General features: G+C 38.8%; 2 protein-coding genes and 1 non-coding gene across 5 annotated transcripts in view; 2 read left to right on the top strand and 1 right to left on the bottom strand.

The window, feature by feature from the left end:
- Positions 1-12,856, top strand: part of HAUS6 (HAUS augmin like complex subunit 6) — a 36,626-nt gene extending 23,770 nt beyond the window's left edge. For all 3 annotated transcript variants that reach the window (XM_036434149.2, XM_036434147.2, XM_045580273.1), the window contains 7 exons: positions 6-108; positions 4,100-4,181; positions 7,082-7,145; positions 7,452-7,637; positions 9,249-9,384; positions 10,889-11,491; positions 12,756-12,856. In XM_036434149.2, coding sequence (XP_036290042.1) covers positions 6-108; positions 4,100-4,181; positions 7,082-7,145; positions 7,452-7,637; positions 9,249-9,384; positions 10,889-11,491; positions 12,756-12,817 — 1,236 coding nt within the window. In that variant the 3' untranslated portion in view covers positions 12,818-12,856. The remainder of the gene's footprint in view (positions 1-5; positions 109-4,099; positions 4,182-7,081; positions 7,146-7,451; positions 7,638-9,248; positions 9,385-10,888; positions 11,492-12,755) is intronic.
- On the top strand, positions 6,868-6,998 carry LOC118716844. The gene has a single exon (XR_004987294.1). It is a non-coding gene; the product is annotated as a small Cajal body-specific RNA 8 (non-coding RNA).
- A 4,196-nt stretch (positions 12,857-17,052) lies between the features above and the next one.
- RRAGA (Ras related GTP binding A) lies at positions 17,053-18,735 on the bottom strand. Its single transcript, XM_036434140.2, has one exon. It carries the CDS (start codon positions 18,438-18,440, stop codon positions 17,499-17,501), a length of 942 nt encoding a protein of 313 aa, XP_036290033.1. The 5' UTR covers positions 18,441-18,735; the 3' UTR covers positions 17,053-17,498.
- Positions 18,736-19,555: the final 820 nt, after the last annotated feature.

Here is a 19,555-nt window from a genome sequence, read left to right as displayed (position 1 = left end):
TTAAGGCTGTGGATCTTTTACCACCTATGTCTCCTCTTTCATTTGATCCTGCCTCAGAGGAAGTATATGCAAAAAGTATTCTTTTGCAGTATCCTGCTTCACTTCCAGGTTAGTTATTTTTTCTCTTTTAAATTTCCCTCTCATTAATATTTCTCACTATGATAATTGTTCCTTTACATTCTTTTTCCCAGTTATTTTTCCTTTTGATGAAATACACGTCATTTCACTATTGTAGTGTGTATCTCAGTGGTATATTGTAAATTCAAAGTTGTGCCATCACCACTATCTAGTTCCAAAGGAGTTTTATTATAATACTTCAAAAGGAAATCTATGAAAAGTCACTCTCCATTTCCATCTCCCCCAGTTCCTAACAACCACTAATGTATTTCATGTCTCTACTAGGGTCCTGGTGCACAAAATTTGTGCATGGTGTGGGCGGAGGTCCTTTAGTCTGCCCTGTACCCTTTCCAATCTGGGACCCATGTCCTAAACCGGCAGTAGGATATCCCTCTCGCAATCCAGGACCACTGGTTTCTAACTGCTCACCTGCTTGCCTGCCTGATACCTCTAACTGCCTCAACCTGTTGGCCTGATCATCCCCTAACTGCTGCCGTGCTGGCCTGATTGCCCCTAACCCCCTCTGCCTCACTCCTGCCATCGTGGCTTTGTCCAGAAGGACATGCAGAAGATGTTTGGTCTAATTAGCATATTACCCTTTTATTAGTATAGATGCATTTGCCTATTCTGGATATATTGTATAAGTAGAGTCTGGCTTTTCTCATTTGTATAGTTTTCCACTTTGCACAGTGTTTTCAAGGTTCTTCCAAGTTGTAGCATCATTACTTTTTTTTTTTTTTTTTTTTTTTAATGCTCACCCGAGGACATTTTTTGCATTGATTTTTGAGAGTGGAAGGGAGGGGGAGAGACACAGATAAATACCAATATGAGAGAGAAACTTTGATTGGTTGCTTTCTGCATACCCTTGACCAGAGTTAGGAGCCTGCAACTGAGGTATATGCCCTTGACTAGAATTTTACTGGGATCTTTCAGCTACAGTCCGATGCTCTATCCACTGAGTCAAACCGGCGAGGGGGTACTTAATTACTTTTATGAATAATTCTATTGTATGATTAAGTCATATTTTGCTTTTTTTGTCTGTTGATGGAAATTTGGGTTGTTCCATCATTTAGCTATTCTATATAATAAAGTCTAATATGCAAATTAACCAAATAGTGGAATGACCGTTCACTATGATGTGCATTGACACCAGCGGGTAGACACTCAACACAGGAGCTGTCCCTAATGGTCAGTGTACGCCCACAGGGGAAGTGCCGCTCAGCCAGAAGCCGGGCTCACAGCTGGCAGTGCTAAGGATGTCTGACCACTGGCCTTGGCCCACTCCCCACAGCCATTAGTCGGAAATCCCCTGAGGGCTCCTGGACTGTGAATTTCGTGCACCAGGCCTCCAGTTATGAATAATACTGCTATAGCTGGGACCGGTTTGGCTCAATGGATAGAGCGTCTGCTTGAGACTGAAGGGTCCTGGGTTCGATTTCGGTCAAGGGCATGTACCTTGGTTGCGGGCAGCTGATCGATGACTCTCTCATCTATGTTTCTAACTCTCTATCTATCTCCCTTTCTCTCTACAAAATCAATAAAATAAAAAAATTAAAAAAAAGAAGAATACTGTTATAAACATTCGTTTACAAGTTTTTGTGTAGAAACCCACAATTTTTTAACATGCAAGAATGGTATAGTAATTACCTCAATACTTACAGTCTGTTTTAACAATGAACATTTATCATATTTGCTTTACTAGTAAATGTATATATTTGTGCTTTTGCTAAACCAAGTAAATTCTAGACAATTAAAATACTTTTAGCTGAAACCAGTTTGGCTTAGTGGATAGAGCATCGGTCTGTGGACTGAAAGGTCCCAGGTTCGATTCCTGTCAAGGGCATGTACATTGGTTGTGAACAGATCCCTAGTGGGGGGTGTGCAGGAGGCAGCTGGTTGTTGTTTCTCTCTCATCGACGATTCTAACTCTCTATCCCTCTCCCTTCCTCTCTGTGGAAAATCAATAAAATATATTAAAAAAAATACTTTTAGTGTTTTAGCTTGCTTTCCCATAGAGTGATATTCTATATAACTACCATAATAATATCACACCTAAAAATGAATAATCTTATCTAATAAAAGAGTAATATGCAAATTGACTGTCATTCCAACACACAAGGTGGCTGCCCTTATGTGGACACAAGATGTCCACCAGAAGATGGCCAGCAGGGGAGGGCAGTTGGGGAGGGGTGCCAGCCCTGCAAGGGAAGGCAGTTGTGGGAGATCAGGCCAGCAGGGGAGGGCAGTTTGGGGTGACCAGGCCAGCAGAGGAGGGAAGCTGGGGGCAACCAGGCCTGCAGAGAAGGGCAGTTGGGAGGGACCCAGGCCTGCAGGAGAGAGAAATTAGGGGTGTCTAGGCTGGCAGAGGAGGGAGCAGTTAGGGAAAATCAGGCTGTCAAGGGAGCAGTTAGGAATCAGTCAGGCTGACAGGGGAGTGGTTAGGGGGTGATCAGGCTGGCAAGCAGAAGCGGTTAGGGGCAATCAGGAAGGCAGGCAGGCAAGCAGTTGGGAGCCAGCAGTCCTGGATTGTGAGAAGGATATCCAACTGCCCATTTAGGCCTGATCCTACCAGGATCATGCACCGGGCCTCTAGTTTCATTATAATTAGTAGCTATAAAAGCAGAGATAATGAAAATGTTATAAGTTGGTATACTATTATGATGGATTAAAAGGAAAAGTTTATATAGTGCATTTTGGCTCTTATATAGTAACACTTTGGACACGTGTATAATAGTCTTTCAGGATCTAACATGTTGAAAGAAGAGGAGCTCCTGGAATATCATCCTCTGTAATCTAGCAATGGCTTTCTTACCAGTTTCATTTCTTACCATGCTTCCACTACATAAACCCGATTCTCTTGCATACCAAACTTGTATCTTATTCTCCTAGCACTTCAGTGCCTTCTTCATGTTTCCTTAGTCTAGGTCAGATGCCTTTCTGCTTTCCTGCATCCTGTGTATACTCTGTCATAATACCGTAGTAATATACCACAATTCTCAGCTCATCAATTTTCTTTTCTTTTTTTTTAAATTTATTTTATTGATTTTATACAGACAGGAAGGGAGAGAGATAGAGAGTTAGAAACATCGATGAGAGAGAGTCATCGATCAGCTGCCTCTTGCACACCCCCTACTGGGGATATGCCCGCAACCAAGGTACATGCCCTTGACCGGAATCGAACCCAGGACCCTTCAGTCCCCAAGCCGACGCTCTTTCCATTGAGCCAAACCGGTCCCGGCCATCAATTTGCTTTTCTATACTAACTCCTTGAAGGCAGGCCTCCATCATTTCTTTCTTCCATTGTTAGTTCAGTAGTGGCATGTAGTTCTTGGTGCTTGTTGAAGAATAAATATTCTTCTAATAAATGTACTTCTAATATCATAGATGCTGGGCTGAAATATGCTAAGAACTTTATCTTTTTTGCTTTGCTGGTTTACATGGTAATTGCATAGTCTGTGTACTTAAATGTGAAGCATGACTAATAATGCTGGAGAAATATAGACTGTCCCTTTTGGAAACAGTATAAACTATTGATCTTTTTAGAAAAGACTATTAATAGATATTCTCTATCACTGTCCTATCACTTTATACTTGACAATTGAATAGTTGTGTTTTCTTTTTTTTTTTTTTAAATATATTTTATTGATTTTGTACAGAGAGGAAGGGAGAGAGATAGCAAGTTAGAAACATTGATGAGAGAGAGTCATCGATCAGCTGCCTCCTGCACACCCCCCTCTGGGGATGTGCCCACAACCAAGGTACATGCCCTTGACCGGAATCGAACCCGGGACTCCTCAGTCCCCAAGCCGACGCTCTATCCACTGAGCCAAACCGGTCCCGGCTGAATAGTTGTGTTTTCTTGTTAGAATATGTATTATTTTGATTTTTTTTGTTATTTTTGTTTAAGTTGTAAAATTTCAAGAGATCCTTGAATATTAGAATGTAAAAACATAAATAGTAATTTATTTTTCTGTTCCTTTAGATACACCTAAACAGCATAACCAGGAAAATGATTGTAGAAGAGCCAGTGATATACTGGGAACTGTATATGATTTAACCAACAGGTAAAACAAAATGATTTTCATATTGATTTTCTTCCCCCTTTGTTAATTAATAGTCCCATCTTTAGCCAGTTTCCAAGCTTTTTTAATGTACGAGAGTCCATACTTTTCTTAAGCAGACAGTATTTTTCTACTTCAAGTCTATATTTTCAGGAAAGATTCAACATTTCTGATACATAGGCATATTTTTTTTCTTTATAAAAATGTTGGGATTCATGGGAATCATCTCATTTTTTATGAAAAACATATGTGGAGATTATCTAATGCAAGTTTGGGAATTTGAATTTTTGTCTTTTTTTGTCTGTGAACTTCTTTGAAACCACTTTAGCTCTTGACTAAATCCAAGAGTTTAAGTATCTTTGAGATCATCCACTTCGTAGTCTTCAGCTTGTATTCTGAAGCACCTCTGGTTCTGTGATGGAATCTAATTCAGCCTGTTGGCAGTCCCACCTTTCCCACTTCAACCTGAGCAGATTGCTCTTTTATCTCTATTATATGTTGGAATTTTTATATGCCATTTGATAAAAAGTTCATTCTTTTAAACAAAGAAAAACTTCTGATTTATTCAAATCCCATAATTTAACATATGAAAAACTGAACCTACTTAATTTGTTTGTAACTTCAGGAGTATTCTTATGTTTTTAATGCCTGTTTTTTCTGTTATTCCTTTTTGGCCCTTAAAACTGATGCCAGATTATGTAAGTTGGGGTGGGGGGGAGATAAATAATATTTATACATACGGTATATATCTTTTTAAATCCTCACCTGAGGATCTTTTCCCATTTTTTTTAGAGAGAGTGAAAGAGAGAGGAAGAGAGAGAGATACATTGATTGGTTGCCCCCCTGCTTGTGCCCCAACCACGGCCAGGGATTGAGCCTGCAACCGAGGTACGTGCCCTTGACCCGAATTGAACCCAGAACCCTTCATTCCACAGGCAACTCTCTATCTACTGAGCCAAACCAGCTAGGGCTATAAGCAGAAATCTTTAAACTAAATGTATTCTCCACAATGTACTTGGGGGATATATATATATTTTTTAATTGGAATTAAGCATTAAATAGCAATCAAATACAGATATACTCCCTTGGGAGGAGCCTTTGGAAAGACATAGTCTTTTTCTTCAAGGAGCTCACCATCTCGTCTTGGCATCTTGGTGGCCTTGGTGCATAGATTTTTGGACCTTCTTCACAGGGCTTTTGGTCATTTTAATGTTGAGTTTTTGGAATAATTAAGATAAAATTGCAGTAGATAGTAAATTTTTTGCCTTTGATATATAGATTATATTCTGTTTAGATGAAGCTGAAATGAGCAATTTCAGTGATTTTGAATTGTTTGGAAGGAGCATATTTGCTTTTTTATAAAATACTTGCAAGTATTCATTTTTATTTCTGGCTATGAACAGAAAGTAAAGCACTGACATTAAAAAAAAATATATATATATATATATATATTTGTATTGATTTCAGAGAGGATGGGAGAAGGGGGAGAGAGAGATAGAAACATTAATGATAGCCGAAACCGGTTTGGCTCAGTGGATAGAACGTCGGCCTGCGAAGTGAAAGGTCCCAGGTTCGATTCCCGTCAAGGACACGTACCTTGGTTGTGGGCACATCCCCAGTAGGGAGTGTGCAGGAGGCAGGTGATAATATGATTCTCTCTCATCTATGTTTCTAACTCTCTATCCCTCTCTCTTCCTCTCTGTAAAAAATCAATAAAATATATTAAAAAAAATAAAAAGAAATATCAATGATAGAGAATCATTGTTTGGTTGCCTTCTGCATGTCCCACACTGGGGATCAAGCCTGCAACCTGAGCATATGTCCTGTCTGGGAATTGAACCCTGACCGCCTGGTTTATAGGTTGATGGTTAACCACTGAGTCATGCAAGCCAGGTGCACTGACATGGTTGATGTTGAAAAGTGGTCTCTTGTAATCCTGCCTTTCATATAACCTAGAATAGAAAGCTTTTGGACATAAGAAGACCCAGTCCATGAATGAATTTGAAAATTCTTTCAAGATGAAGATAAAGTTGTCAATGCTTAAAGGCTTTAGAAATTTAATAACTTATTTTATAATTATAATAAAAAGATACATAAGGTTTTTTAAAAAAAATGTTAATTTTTTTTTTTAATAGAAAGGAAGGGAAAGAGAGAGAGAGATAGAAACATCAATGAGAGAGCAACGTTATCTATCAGCTCCCTTCTACAACCCCTACCGGGGATTGAGCCAAAAACTGGGCTTATGCCCTGACTGGGAATTGAACCAGCGACCTTTTTGTTCATGGGTCAACGTTTAATCACTTAGCCACACTGGCTGGGCAAGATCATAAGGTTTTCATGTTTAGTCAAAGGAGCAAGGAAATCTTAAGAGATTAAAGAATACAATGTGTAGAATGTAACAAAGTGAATAACCTTATGACTATTGTTAGTATAACATACTTGCTATAGAGCAAAATTCAGCGTAAGAGATATTGATTTTGGTCATGAAATATCAAAAGAATCTGAAAGTTTCTGTTACAATGAAATTCTGTGATCTAAAGATTGAGGATGTTATAATAATGGCAATCTAGTTAATTGAATTTGTTCTTACCCTTTATTCAAGTTTTTGAGTGTTCATTAAATAATTTAACCCTTGTAAAAAATGCTGATGACTTAAAATATGTAGCAGGTAATGCAAATATTTATAATTTGGGAGGCTGATACACAAATTGAGCTGCAGTACTGCTCTAATTGTCACTATACCTCCGTAGAATAAACTGCCTTTTGATGACCGGGACGAATTGAGAGAAATCGTAACGGACAGATACGGGGCAGACAGTTTTTTAAGAATATTCAGATATATAAAGTGTATGGGATTCTTTCATACTCATAACTTGGATTTGTTTGTTTTATTTTTCCTGTAGCCCTGCTTCTTCCCTGTTTCATCCAGTTTCATCAGATGGAAACAGTGTTACAATATTTGAAAAGGTAAATTTTAAAACAATTTTTAATTCTGATCATACTTAGGATAAAATATTCATTTTTATTGATGCCCCAATTAAATTAAAATTTTATTTTCACATTTCTCAGTATTTGCATATTATGTACCGTTTCTATTAACAATTCCCTGTTGCTTCTATAGGGGAATATTGGAATTATTTAATTGTGCCAGTGAACATATAATTAATTTCACAATAATGTTAATAAACTTTTATAGGTTCATGTTAACTCAAGAACCTCTAATGAAAATCAGGTGCAGTTATTAAGGTTTTAACATATGTCTGTCTTCTTCAGGACATGAAGATTGGAACATCTAGAGAAAAAACTGAAACAATGTCTAAGAAAACACCAGAGTGTGAAGGGGAAGACTTTCAACCGTCATATATTGCAAAGAAAATAGAGAGTAGTGCATTAGGAGGGCCTCTGCCGGTTAAAAAAATTGATCCATTCCAGAAAGAGCAAGATCACTTGGCAGAGGAGGTTAGAAAAAGATTGTAAAAAGTATACTGAAATATCTGTTATTTTCTCTATAGTGTTGTGATTGAAAATGAAGTACAGTTAATTAGTGATTTACTGGGGGAAATTTGGGGAAGGAGATCACATAATAAAAGTCATGGTTAAAGCAAAATTGTTCCTCCCAAAAGTAGAAATAGATTTCATATAAACTTACTTAGTTAAGATTACCTCCATGGTTTAGAGCTCACGTCCCATCCTATAAATATTCAAAAGTATAAAAATAATAATTTTTGGAGCTAACCATTAATAGCATCAGTTGTTGGTGCTATTTTCTTTTTTTTAAATATTATTTATTGATTTTGTACAGCGAGGAAGGGAGAGAGATAGAGAGTTAGAAACATCGATGAGAGAGAGTCATCGATCAGCTGCTTCTTGCACACCCCTTACTGGGGGTATTCCCTCAACCAAGGTACATGCCCCTGACCGGAATCGAACCCGGGACCTTTCAGTGCCCAAGCCAACGCTCTATCCATTGAGCCAAATCGGTTTTGGCCAGAGTGCTATTTTCTTTTTTTTTTTTTAATATATTTTATTGATTTTTCACAGAGAGGAAGAGAGAGGGATAGAGAGTCAGAAACATCAATAAGAGAGAGTCATTGATCAGCTGCCTCCTGCACACCCCCCAATGGGGATGTGCCCGCAACCAAGGTACATGCCCTTGACCAGAATTGAACCCGGGACACTTCAGTCCCCAAGCCGACGCTCTATCCACTGAGCCAAACCAGTTTCAGCCAGAGTGCTATTTTCATATTGTAAATTAGTTTTCTTTATTTTAGAAAGCATCTATGCCTTGTTCACTAATTTATATTTGATAATGAGGTTTCTGGCAAAGAAATACATTGTCAGAATGTATTCTACTTATTAATAGAAGTGTTACTGTGCAAATGGTTTATAATTAAAAACCTGCTTGCTTTAAAAGTGTCATTTTAGATACAGAATTGTCAAGCTCAATGGTGTAGCAGATGGTAGTTGAGTTTTAGGTCACTGTGTAGTCAGAACTACCTCTAAATCTTCCTAAGTATAAAGAGTCTTATCTGTTCTCTCCTTTATAATGGAGTATCCATTTAAGATAAGGGAGGAAACTGTTTTGTGTTACCTTATAGCAGCAATTTTCAACCTGTGTGCTGAAAGGATTTTTAAAACATGCAATACTGACTATTTAATCAGGCTACTGACCTCTTTTCCCTTAGATTGTCAAAAAAAAAAAAAAAAAAGGACAACAGCTGGTACAACAATAGCCATCTGGTATGAATTAATAAAAAATTATACCTATTTTTTTTTTGTCAGATTGGCATAAAATATATTTTTTAGTGCTGCAGAATTTTATTAATAGTAATTAGTTTATGAGTGCTTTTAAATGAAAAAGATTGAAAATGGCTGCCTTGTAAGATTGTGCCTAGATAGTCTGTAAGGAGTATCTGGGAGCTGCACTGTTGAGGGTACTTTTATGCCACCTGCAGGGGGAAGGACTGCTGACTGTAAAGTGCTTTCTGCTATTATCAGGCTTTTGTTGTATTCTACCAGTGGGCTTAATTTTAGGATAATTTTTGCTTTACCTCTTTCTTTCTGTTTTAGGTTGTGAGGACAGTATTATCTGATTCACCACAGCCCTCTACAGGAAAAGAAGTAAAATTAGAGGAACTGATTGACTGTCTAGTTTCTAACCCATTCTTAACTAGGAAGCAAATTCCCCGAACTCCAGAAAACTTGAGTAAGTTAATATTGTCTTTTATCACTTATTTTATTTTTTATACATTACTATGGTCTGAGAAATCTTTTTGGAAGCTCACTTTAAAACTTTTTTACTGCCCTAGCTGGTTTGGCTCAGTGGATAGAGCCTTGGCCTTCGGACTGAAGGGTCCCAGGTTTGATTCTGGTCTAGGGCGCATATCCGCGTTGTGGACTCAATCCCAGTAGGGGGCATGTAGGAAGCAGCCATCAATGATTCTCTCTCATCATTGATGTTTCTATCTCCTTCTCCCTTCGTCTCTGAAATAAAAAATATATTAAAAAAACGAAAACAAAAACGCTTTTACTTAAGTTTAGTGGCAATGGGTCTTTGTTTTGACATAAGGGACTTTTATTGAAGTATTACATGTAAGCACTCTCACTTATATGGCAGTCCTTTTCATTAAAATTATTTTGCCCTGATATTGTACAATTTTGTTTTTTGTTTTACTTGACTTTTTCCTGGAAATATTTTAGTTGATCACTTAAATCCTCTGCCTTCACATCTGATCTATAATCAATATTTATAGAGTATAGAGGTTGTGATCTCCCAGGCAGTAACCAGCAGCATCAGCCAAAAACTGTGTGCTCAGAGATCTTTCCTATCCCTCCAAAGCCAGCCAGAATGCACAGTACATTTTAAAAAAATATGTTTTTATTTATTTCAGAGAGGAAGGGAGAGGGAGAGAGATAAAAAAAACATCAATGATGAGAGAGAATCATTGATCGGCTGCCTTCTGCATGCCCCTCAATGTGGATCGAACTTGCAATTCGGGCATGTACCCTTGACCGGAATCGAACCTGGGACTCTTTAGTCTGCAGGTCAACACTCTGTCCACTGAGCCAGACTGGCTAGGGGCCAATATATTTTTTTAATAACCTACAATTTGTGTAGATAAAGTTCTAATATTGTCCTTATGTAGGCACATCATCCTGGTTGACTGATTAAATATAATTCCCATTTTGCTGCTAGAAATTATATATTCAAATTTAAATTGGTCACTTCAGGTTGAATTGAATCACAAAGCCTAACACACTGTCCTGTGTTTTTTGTAAAGTTATATTGAACATAATCTTGTTCATTTGTCAACATATTGTTTATGGATGCTTTCATACTACAGTGGCAGAGTTGAATACTTGATGTAGACAAGATGGCCCGCAAAGCCTAAAATATTACTTAGTATCTGGCCTTTTGCAGAAAAGGTTTGCTGAATGCTGGCCAAAATATCTTTTTGATTCATGTAATTTGTATGTTCTGTGCACATTTCAGGAATAGATTTTGTTATTTGTGTGTGATTAGTTGGAGATAAGTTCTTTGATCTTTTTGGGCTTTGGTATATTGTGGAGCCTTATCATTCAACTAGCATATCTGTGGAACATATACTCAGTAGCTTTATCTTGATCCTTAGAAATGAAATGTTTATTTGCATGCTGTGTTTGGGAATATTGGTAAATTATGTTTTTTTTTCTACTCCCCCTTTAATTAGTCAGTGATATTAGGAACTCATGGAGAAAAGCAGTTAAAATAGAAGATAACAGAAGTACAGAATCAATTCAAATGGATACTGAACATACAGAAGGTTTTAAGGATATTGATTTTGGCATATTACATGAAACTCTTCCAGAAGATGTTGGTCATTTAAGTCTTAATAGCTCCAATAGTACAGAGGCCAATTTTAAACTGGATCCAAATAGCCCTATGCCCAGTAGCATTTTCCCAGAAGATGTTTTGGGAGAAAGACAGACTACTCCAAAATCAGACTCCCATGTACAGGCTATTTACAGTAGATATGAGGCTCTGAAAAAATCTTTTATAAAGAAAAAGGAAGAAACTTACCACTTTAATTCTGAAATACCTGAAAGATACAAACTAGAATTGAGCCCTGCTCCTCAAACCATGCAAACAGATGATATGCTTAACCTTCTGGACACTCAAGATTTGCATTCTGACTATACAAAATCATCTTTACGAATGTCCGTTGGTGAAAGAAAATGGTCTCTTTCACCACTAATTAAGTTTTCTCCAGTGGAACAAAGATTGAGTACCACAAGGCCATGTAGTCTTGAAGAACTTCCACCTTATTTAAAAGGTAAGATTAAATAGATCTGTGCATGTTAACTTGCTAAAGTTTTCTCTCAACTTCTCATAAGAATAGTATACAATGAATGCTACATGATCTTTGTTAATGTGACAAAATATGCTCATTGTTTTGGCTAGGATGAGAAAAGTGTACCCATCACTATTATGGATACTATCAGAATCTTTAGTGATGTGTATGTAGTTTATAATTAGTCTGGGATGGTTTGAAAACAAAACCAAAAACTTGAAACCTATTGCTTTTGTAATATAAACTAATAAAGGTAAATTTCATCAAAATCTTTTTGGCTAGTGGAAGATGGTTCTAAAAAAGTTGAGAAACTGTTAAATATCATTTTTGTAATATAATATCTGTGACTTGCTTTAAAATAAATTTGGTGTGGGTGGGATGATAAAACAAGAAAGGTCAGTATATTAGTTTTCTGGGTCTGCCAAAGCAAATGGGGTGGCTTAAATTGAGATTTATTGTCTCTACAGACAATAAGTTCTGGAGGCTAGAAACCAGCCTCAAGATGTTGGCAAGAACCATGTTCTCTGAAGCCACTAGAGAAGATCCTTCTTGACTTTTCTAGCTTCTGGTAGCCCCAGATGTTCTTTGGCTTGTGGCAGCAAAACGCCATACTTTCTCTGCCTTCCTCTTCACATGGCATTCTCCCCCGTGTGTGTCTGCACTTTGTTATAAGGACACCAGTCATGTAGATAAAGGGCTTGTCCTACTTTACAATAACCTCATCTTAACTGATCATATCTGCAATGACCCTATTTCCAATAAAGTCCTGGGGTTAAAACTTCAACATATCTGATTGGGAGACACCATTAAACTCATTAACAGTTAGTATTAAATAATTATTGAATTATTAAAGCTAACTATATTAGGTTAATCATAATTTTAAAAAAATGTTTGAAAATTTTCATGGTAAAGAGTTATAAAAACTGCCCTTAAAGTATGTTAGAACAGATATGGGTCTGGTGATAATTCATTATATGTCACTCTGATTTGCCCATGATAATTAAACACTGGTATATTGAAAAGTATTTTAAGAGGGTAAAAAAAAAAAAGTATACTAAGAAGGATATATTAATATTCTTTGGAGAATACCTCAGTGAGAATGATGGTAATTTTATCATAGTTAAATATCTATAAGTGAACTTTTTTCTTAATAAGACCGAAATTTGTTTGCTACTACTTGGAATCTGTTCTATTTGATTTTTTTGGTAATGTTTGCATATCCTTTTCTTTAAAATCAATTTTGCAGAAGCAGAAATCTTGAATAAGAGCCTTGATGCAAAAGAATCGCCATCTGAGTTGAAGAAATAATTTATTTACGTTGCACACTTCAATTGAAGCAAGTTTATTTAAAAATAGACTTATAGCCCTACCTGATGTGGTTCAGTTGGTTGAGCATCCTCCTATGAAATGAGAAGTCACCTGTTTGATTCCTGGTCAGGACACATGCCCAGGTTGCTGGCTTGTAGGAATTGTGCAAGAGGCAACTGGTTGATATTTCTTTCTCACATTGGTGTTTCTCTCCCTCTCCCTTCCTCTCGCTAAAATAAATAAAAACAACAACACAAAAACAAACAAAAACACCAGATTTATAGGGGTGGGTGGAGGTGGAGGAGTTATAGGGGGGGATAAATGGTGATGAAAAAAAGCCAAAAAAATTTAAAAGGCCCCCCCCCCCCCCCAAAAAAAACATTTTTCAAGGTCTAAAAAGTCTTAAATTATTCCCTTTAGCCTCTCCTAATGTTTTTTAGGTAAGTGGAGTTGAAATGTGAAGTACTTGGAAAGCAAACATCAAGTTATAGGAAGCCATTTTGATTTCTTGAACAATCTTATAAGCATTAAGAAAATGGCAATGTAGTAGTTAAATTTACTGATATAATTTCAGTTAATTAACATAAGGATGAGTAGTTTTTGGTGCAAATTTATTACATGGTTAACATAATAGCTATTGAATACATGGATCTTTCATTTTAGGGAAATAGAACTTTTATTTCTTAATAGAACATTCTGGTACTAACAAAAAATAAAAAATAAAAGAAAAATAGTGCCTTGAGCTGTGTAGTCAAAAGGACAAAGTTTAAGTTTGGAAAGCTCTAAACAGGCTTCATGACTGATTATTCAAGTAGGTTGATGCTGGAAAATGGTTTTATGGAATAAAGTGCATGTGATATGTGAAGACTGGAGCAGAATGAATTTAGTAAAAAGGAAAAGGATGGAAGATGACTAGGCACTTAAGGAACACTATCAAACTATAAATCCATTCATTGGGTTGTATAGCAGATTTATATTTAGTCTAATTTAGACTATGAGAATTTAACCCTACTTTTATATTTGAACAGAAAAGAATGCAAATTAAAAAATTTGTGTGTTTGTATTTTTTTTGGGGGGGGGGGAGGGAGGGTGGTGGTGGTAAGGGCACTGTTTTGTGGGAAAGGAGCTAATTTTGATTATATTGCTTTCTTCCAGTTTCCCACAGCCTACAGAATAGTCTCATAACTTGAGAAAACTGAATTTGGGGTTAAATAACTTGTTCAGCGTCATACAGTTATGTCAGTGGTAAAGCTAGGATTTGAGCATATTTTCCTTCCTTAATAAACTACAAATAACTAAAAGGCCGGGGACAGTAGAGATGGGAGTCAGATGTAAGGCCTCTTGTACAAAATCCTGCCTCACTCAGTCATGGTCTCTGGCCAAGAAAAGCGCTTGTCTCTAGAATCGAGTGAATACATCCCATGGCGCTCTCTGAATCAGGAGGAATGAGTACACACTGGAAGGCAATAGCACAAACAGTACCTCTCTCTCTTGCCCAAACTCTTAACCATTAAAACCATGTTCATTTGCCAGAAAACTGGCAGGGAGAGGAGAAAAAGGGAAGGAAGCATTCTGGAAGTGGGGGCTTAATCATCTTTCACTCATTTTGGGCTTCTCTAAGATATTTGTTCAATCCCAGTTTAAAGGCCACTCTGTGAGAAAAGATGGTAAAAAGCATACTTGCAGTGGAAAAAAAATCTAAATTGCTATATTCCTTTATTAGTAAACCAATAAGGGACTCTATAACTGGGAAACTAAATTCTCTAGTCTAAAGAAAACTCTATAAACCCAAAATTAATGTTAGGGAGGATAGGGCATCATCACCAGAGCTATTTACTAGTTACTTAATACATATAATTTAATTTTTATAGTTATTAAGATAGTGATTATACCTGTTTTGCAGATGGGCTGAAGCCAGGGAGTTTTAATGATTTGTCTTAAAATGGACTCGGGAATCACCTGTGACAGGTTAGATTATATAGGTCTAAAATGGGGATTAGGAATCTTTTTAAATATGCTTTCTTGGTAATTATCACACCAAAAAGCTTAAGGCTAACCCTAGCCAAGTTAGTTCAGTTGGTGAGAGCAGTGGTCGGCAAACTCATTAGTTGACAGAAGCCAAATGTCAACAGTACGATTTAAATTTCTTTTGAGAGCCAAATTATTTAAACTTCTAACATCACTTCTTCAAAATAGGTTTGCCCAGGCCGAGGTATTTTGTGGAAGAGCCACACTCAAGAGGCCAAAGAACTGCCTGTGGCTCGCGAACCACAGGTTGCCGATCACAGGGTTAGAGTATCATCCTGATATGCTAAAGTTGAGGGTTCAATTCCAGACTAACCAACAGCTACCCCACGAGGGCAGTCAATTTTATCTTAAGGAAAAACAAATTCTTGAGACCTGTATAAAAGGAAACCCTATTTTTTCCTACTCTGAGTAAACTAAAATATGTTTAAGGACATTTTCCTCAATGTAAAGCAAGTGTATGCTAAACTAAAATTCTCTTTTATGTAATGTTAACAGATGAGTAGTTCTAGTGAATGTCAAATCTGCATCCTAAATTTAAAATATTTGTGGGTCCCCTATGAGACTATTTGTAAATGTCCTACATGCTCTAGTATTGAATAAACATTCAATATTATATCACATGGCTCTGGAACTTGCTAGATTTTTATATGCAAAAGAACCATGCCCACCCTAACTGGTTTGGCTCAGTGGATAGAGCACTGGCCTGTGGACTGAAGGGTCCCAGGTTCAATTCCAGTCAAGGGCATGTACCTTGGTTGCAGGCACATCCCCAGTAGGGATTGTGCAAGAGGCAGCTGATTGATATTTCTCATCAATGTTTCTAACTATCTTCCTCTCTGTGGAGAATCAATAAAATATATATCAAAAACAAAAACATGCCCTTCAAAAAAAAAAAAAAAAAATCAGTTATACCAGTAACCTTATCAACAGAAATTTGTGAGATTCAGATATGAGCATTTTGTTACTGCCATTTAATTATTAGAGTCACTAATGAAGTATTTTAAAAAGTACATCTATACCTTCAAAGTTTTCATCTGGAGCCTTTATAGTAACTTACTGCCAAAGGCTCCAAGTAGATGAGTTTAATTGCTTGCATCACCTTAGCTTCTTGCTCTTCACAGGTAGGGGACCTTGTCATCCACATACAGCTGTAAAGTTTATTGCTTATATTTAATCTGTATACAGAGCTAATGTCTCATTTGTAAAAAGAGGTGAGAGGAGTTGGTCAGAGGTTTCTTGGCTCCAAAATATGTAGATTGCTTTAAGGCAGCTGGAAAGGACATTTTAGATCTCTTTTCTGATTTTACCATACCACATTGCCAATCCAAATTAGGAATGTTATCTTTCCCTCAAACTAGTTAATCTAAGAATTTGATTCAATATTATCCAATTTCCAGACAAATGCAGATGGGATAGTGATCTTGCCCAAAAGTTACTTAACCACTATTGAGAAGTTACTTAACTTACTGGGCTTGTTTCTTTCATCTGTAAAATTAGGGGAATTATATGAATATACACTTAAAAAGGTAGGATTTTTATGATTAACACTTCTGTCAGTGGGATGTAATAGGAAAGGGGGAGGATCTGAAATCATATTGTCTAGATTCAGTTCTATTAAGGCCATACTAGTTTTCTCATTTATTGAAGTAGAGATAAAAGTAATTTCCTTCATAGGTTGTGAGGATTAATAAGAAAATGCACATCAAGTATTTAAGAATACCTAGCATTTAGTAAGGGTTCAAATAAATGTTGCTAGGCTTCATGTCCAGTAATTTCGGAGTATGTGTGTGGGGTTGGGGCAAAAAGAATGGCTTAGTAGGTGGTATTGCTAGTTGACACAGTACTGAGTATATGCCAGGCACCATTCTAAATGCTTTCTATGTTTTAACTGAATCCTTTTGACAATCCTATTTTGTAGTGCTATTCTTATCTGCATTTTATAAATGAGAAAACCCAACAGCGAAATTAAATACCTTGCCCAGTTTACAAAGCTAGTAAGTGAAGGTACTAGAAAGAATACTAACTCAGCTCAGGTGGTCTAGCTCCAGATTCAATGTTCAGTCACTGTTACAGCTGCTATGAAACATCCTTAAGGTGATGGGGGCTAAGATCACAAAATCAGACTTACCGGTAAAGCAATACTGTGGCCAGTCAGAATCTTTAGATTTACATATTAACCCCTTCAAATTATTTCAAATAAGACCATGTTTTAAATTGCTAACAGCAAATGTTTATTTATGACCGAAGCCAAGAAGAATTTATAAATGCATTTTAATATCTTGCTGATAAAATAGTAACATTCCATCATTGCAACCTTGCAAGGAATACAGGAAGATATTGTAAAGGCTTTGATGTATATATCTATTATAACCAGGTAATCAGAACACACACACACATACACACACACCACCTACTTTAGTGTTACACCATACCAACTTTTCAGAAAGGCCATCTTAAAGCTCTACTGGATAGCTGAGTAAATAGCGTCCGAGATTTAAAGAATGGGGAGTAGGGAAGAGATGGAAGTAGTAAGCAGCACACAATTCAAAGCCCACTTTTAAGCACACCACATTATGAATACTAAAAGGATGCGGGAGGGACGGGGGGAGAGGGAAGGCAATTCAGCATTTTCAGAAAGAGCATTTGGCAACATTCAACGCATAAGGAGGCTGTGCTTGGGACCATCCACTCTCTCCAGCTTCTCAAAGTGTTTCCTGGCGTTGCGAATGTTGATCAGAGTAGCTGCGGACGGGATCGACGGATCCGACATCACCACCATCACGTACGTGTTTGACGTGAAGATGTCGATGAAAGCAGCGAAGTTGGAATTTCTAACTTCCATGCTCTGGAAAGAAGCGGCCAGCTTACTGCAGCTCAGCTTGAACTGCTTGATGATGTTGCTGATCTTCTCGAACCGGTGCACGTCGCGCTGCTCCTTGCACTGGTAGTGGGAAATGACCAGGAACGTGGCTCTCTCGAACAGCAGAACTTCATCGGCCTCGATGATCTGGGCAAAATTCCTTAGGTTCATCTCCAGCTGCTGCACATTGGGGATCAGCTGGTAGACAATACTGGACCAGGCCTTGTAGAGCGTTTCATCCCAGATGGATGTTCGAAAACAGGCGCACTCCAGCGGGCGGGACAGACGCCTCAGGTCTTCCTCTCGCTCTTTAAAAATCAGGTCACGCTGGTCCTCCTGCACCAGATCCATCTTGTGCACCAGGCAGAAGATTTTGGCGTCGGGAGAGTTCTGGAGGATGGCCTCCAGGCACGACTGGTAGTAATGCATGTCCTTTTCCAGCTCGCGGCTCTCCACATCAAACACGTAGATGAGCACCTCGACGTTGCGGAAGATGTTGTCCCGCTGGCTGGTGAAGTAATTCTCCATGAAGGTGTCCTGGCCCCCGCAGTCCCACAGGTTCAGCACCAGGTTGCCCAGGAATCGGACGTGGGAGTGCTCCACATCGATGGTGGCGCCCAGGCGCCGGGTGTCGCGAGCGATGTAATTCGCAAAGATGATCGACCTCATGCTGGTCTTCCCCGACCCGCTCTTCCCCATCAGCAGCACCTTTTTCTTCATGGCCGTATTGGGCATCACCTGCCGGGAGCCGCCGCGGACTGGGCCTCAGGGCGCGGCCTCGCTGCAGCGCGGATGGAGGGAGGGAGCGAGCGAGCGAGCGGCCGGACGTTCGGAGGGCTCGGCAGGCTGGGCCCTGCGGCGGAGCAGGCAGGGAGGCCGAGAGCGCGGGCTGCGGTTGGCAAGGCCCGGCGGGGTGAGCGCTGCCGCGGGAGAGAGGAGCAAACGGCTGCAGCTGCTCCGCCGACCGCTCGCCTTCCGGTGAGGAAAGCCGCTGCGTCTCGGCTGCCACCCACTTCCGGCGGCGATCTCGCGATAACTGCCCGCGCGCTCGGCCGCCCCAGCCTGAGGAGCTCTGATAAACTGCTTTTTAATAATGAGACAGAGCAAAGGCCTCGGGACCAGGAAATGGAAGGGGAACCCAGGATTCTAGTGTCCCGTTCTTTTGTTCCAGCTGGGTTTAGGGTCGCAGAGGTGTACGCGCGGGTGGTCGTTTGGGAGAATGCTGCCCTCTCGCGGCCAGCCCGCCCCTAAGACGGGATGCCGGGGTGTCTGGGTGATGGTGGGCCCGGGTGGGAGGCCTCCCAGGACCCCTGTTTGCTAAGAACCAGGGCAGGGCAAACGCCTACTGAACAGGCCAGGGAAGTTAAGTGATGGCCCAGGGCTGCCAAGCTGCACGGTAGTAAATGTCTGCTGAGCAATATCCCGACTCCCAGTTCGTGCTTTTTCTCCTTGGAAGTTCCTTTCTCACACCCCCTTTTCCTGTCATCTCAGACTTTAGAATTGACCATCAGCTCTCCAGAGCTTGAGGAAACTATAATATGGAACCTGTGCCTTAGCTCTATTCTCACAATGACCCTATGAATAAATAACCCGATTTTCAAATCGAAGCTTGGAGGGGGTTAAGTAGCATTGGCAAGTTATACATCTATTAAGTGATGACATGCAATTTTACCTAAAAAATATAAATATCTTTAATCTTTAAGGTGTACAACATGATTTGATCATACACAGTGAAATGATTACTACAGTCAAGCTAATGAACACACCTTTGTGGTGAGAATATCTGAAATCCACTCTTAGAAAATTTCCAGTATTTAATACAATATTAACTATAGTCATTATGCTTTAGG

Source organism: Pipistrellus kuhlii, unplaced genomic scaffold (assembly GCF_014108245.1).
Source record: "Pipistrellus kuhlii isolate mPipKuh1 unplaced genomic scaffold, mPipKuh1.p scaffold_m20_p_12, whole genome shotgun sequence".
Classification (NCBI taxonomy): domain Eukaryota; kingdom Metazoa; phylum Chordata; class Mammalia; order Chiroptera; family Vespertilionidae; genus Pipistrellus; species Pipistrellus kuhlii.
Note: the sequence above shows the minus strand (reverse complement) of the source record. Positions and strands in the feature narration are given on the sequence as shown.

Coding starts and splice junctions, on each gene's coding strand:
- RRAGA (XM_036434140.2), bottom strand. CDS start 18,440: ATGCCCAATACGGCCATGAAGAAAAAGGTGCTGCTGATGGGGAAGAGC.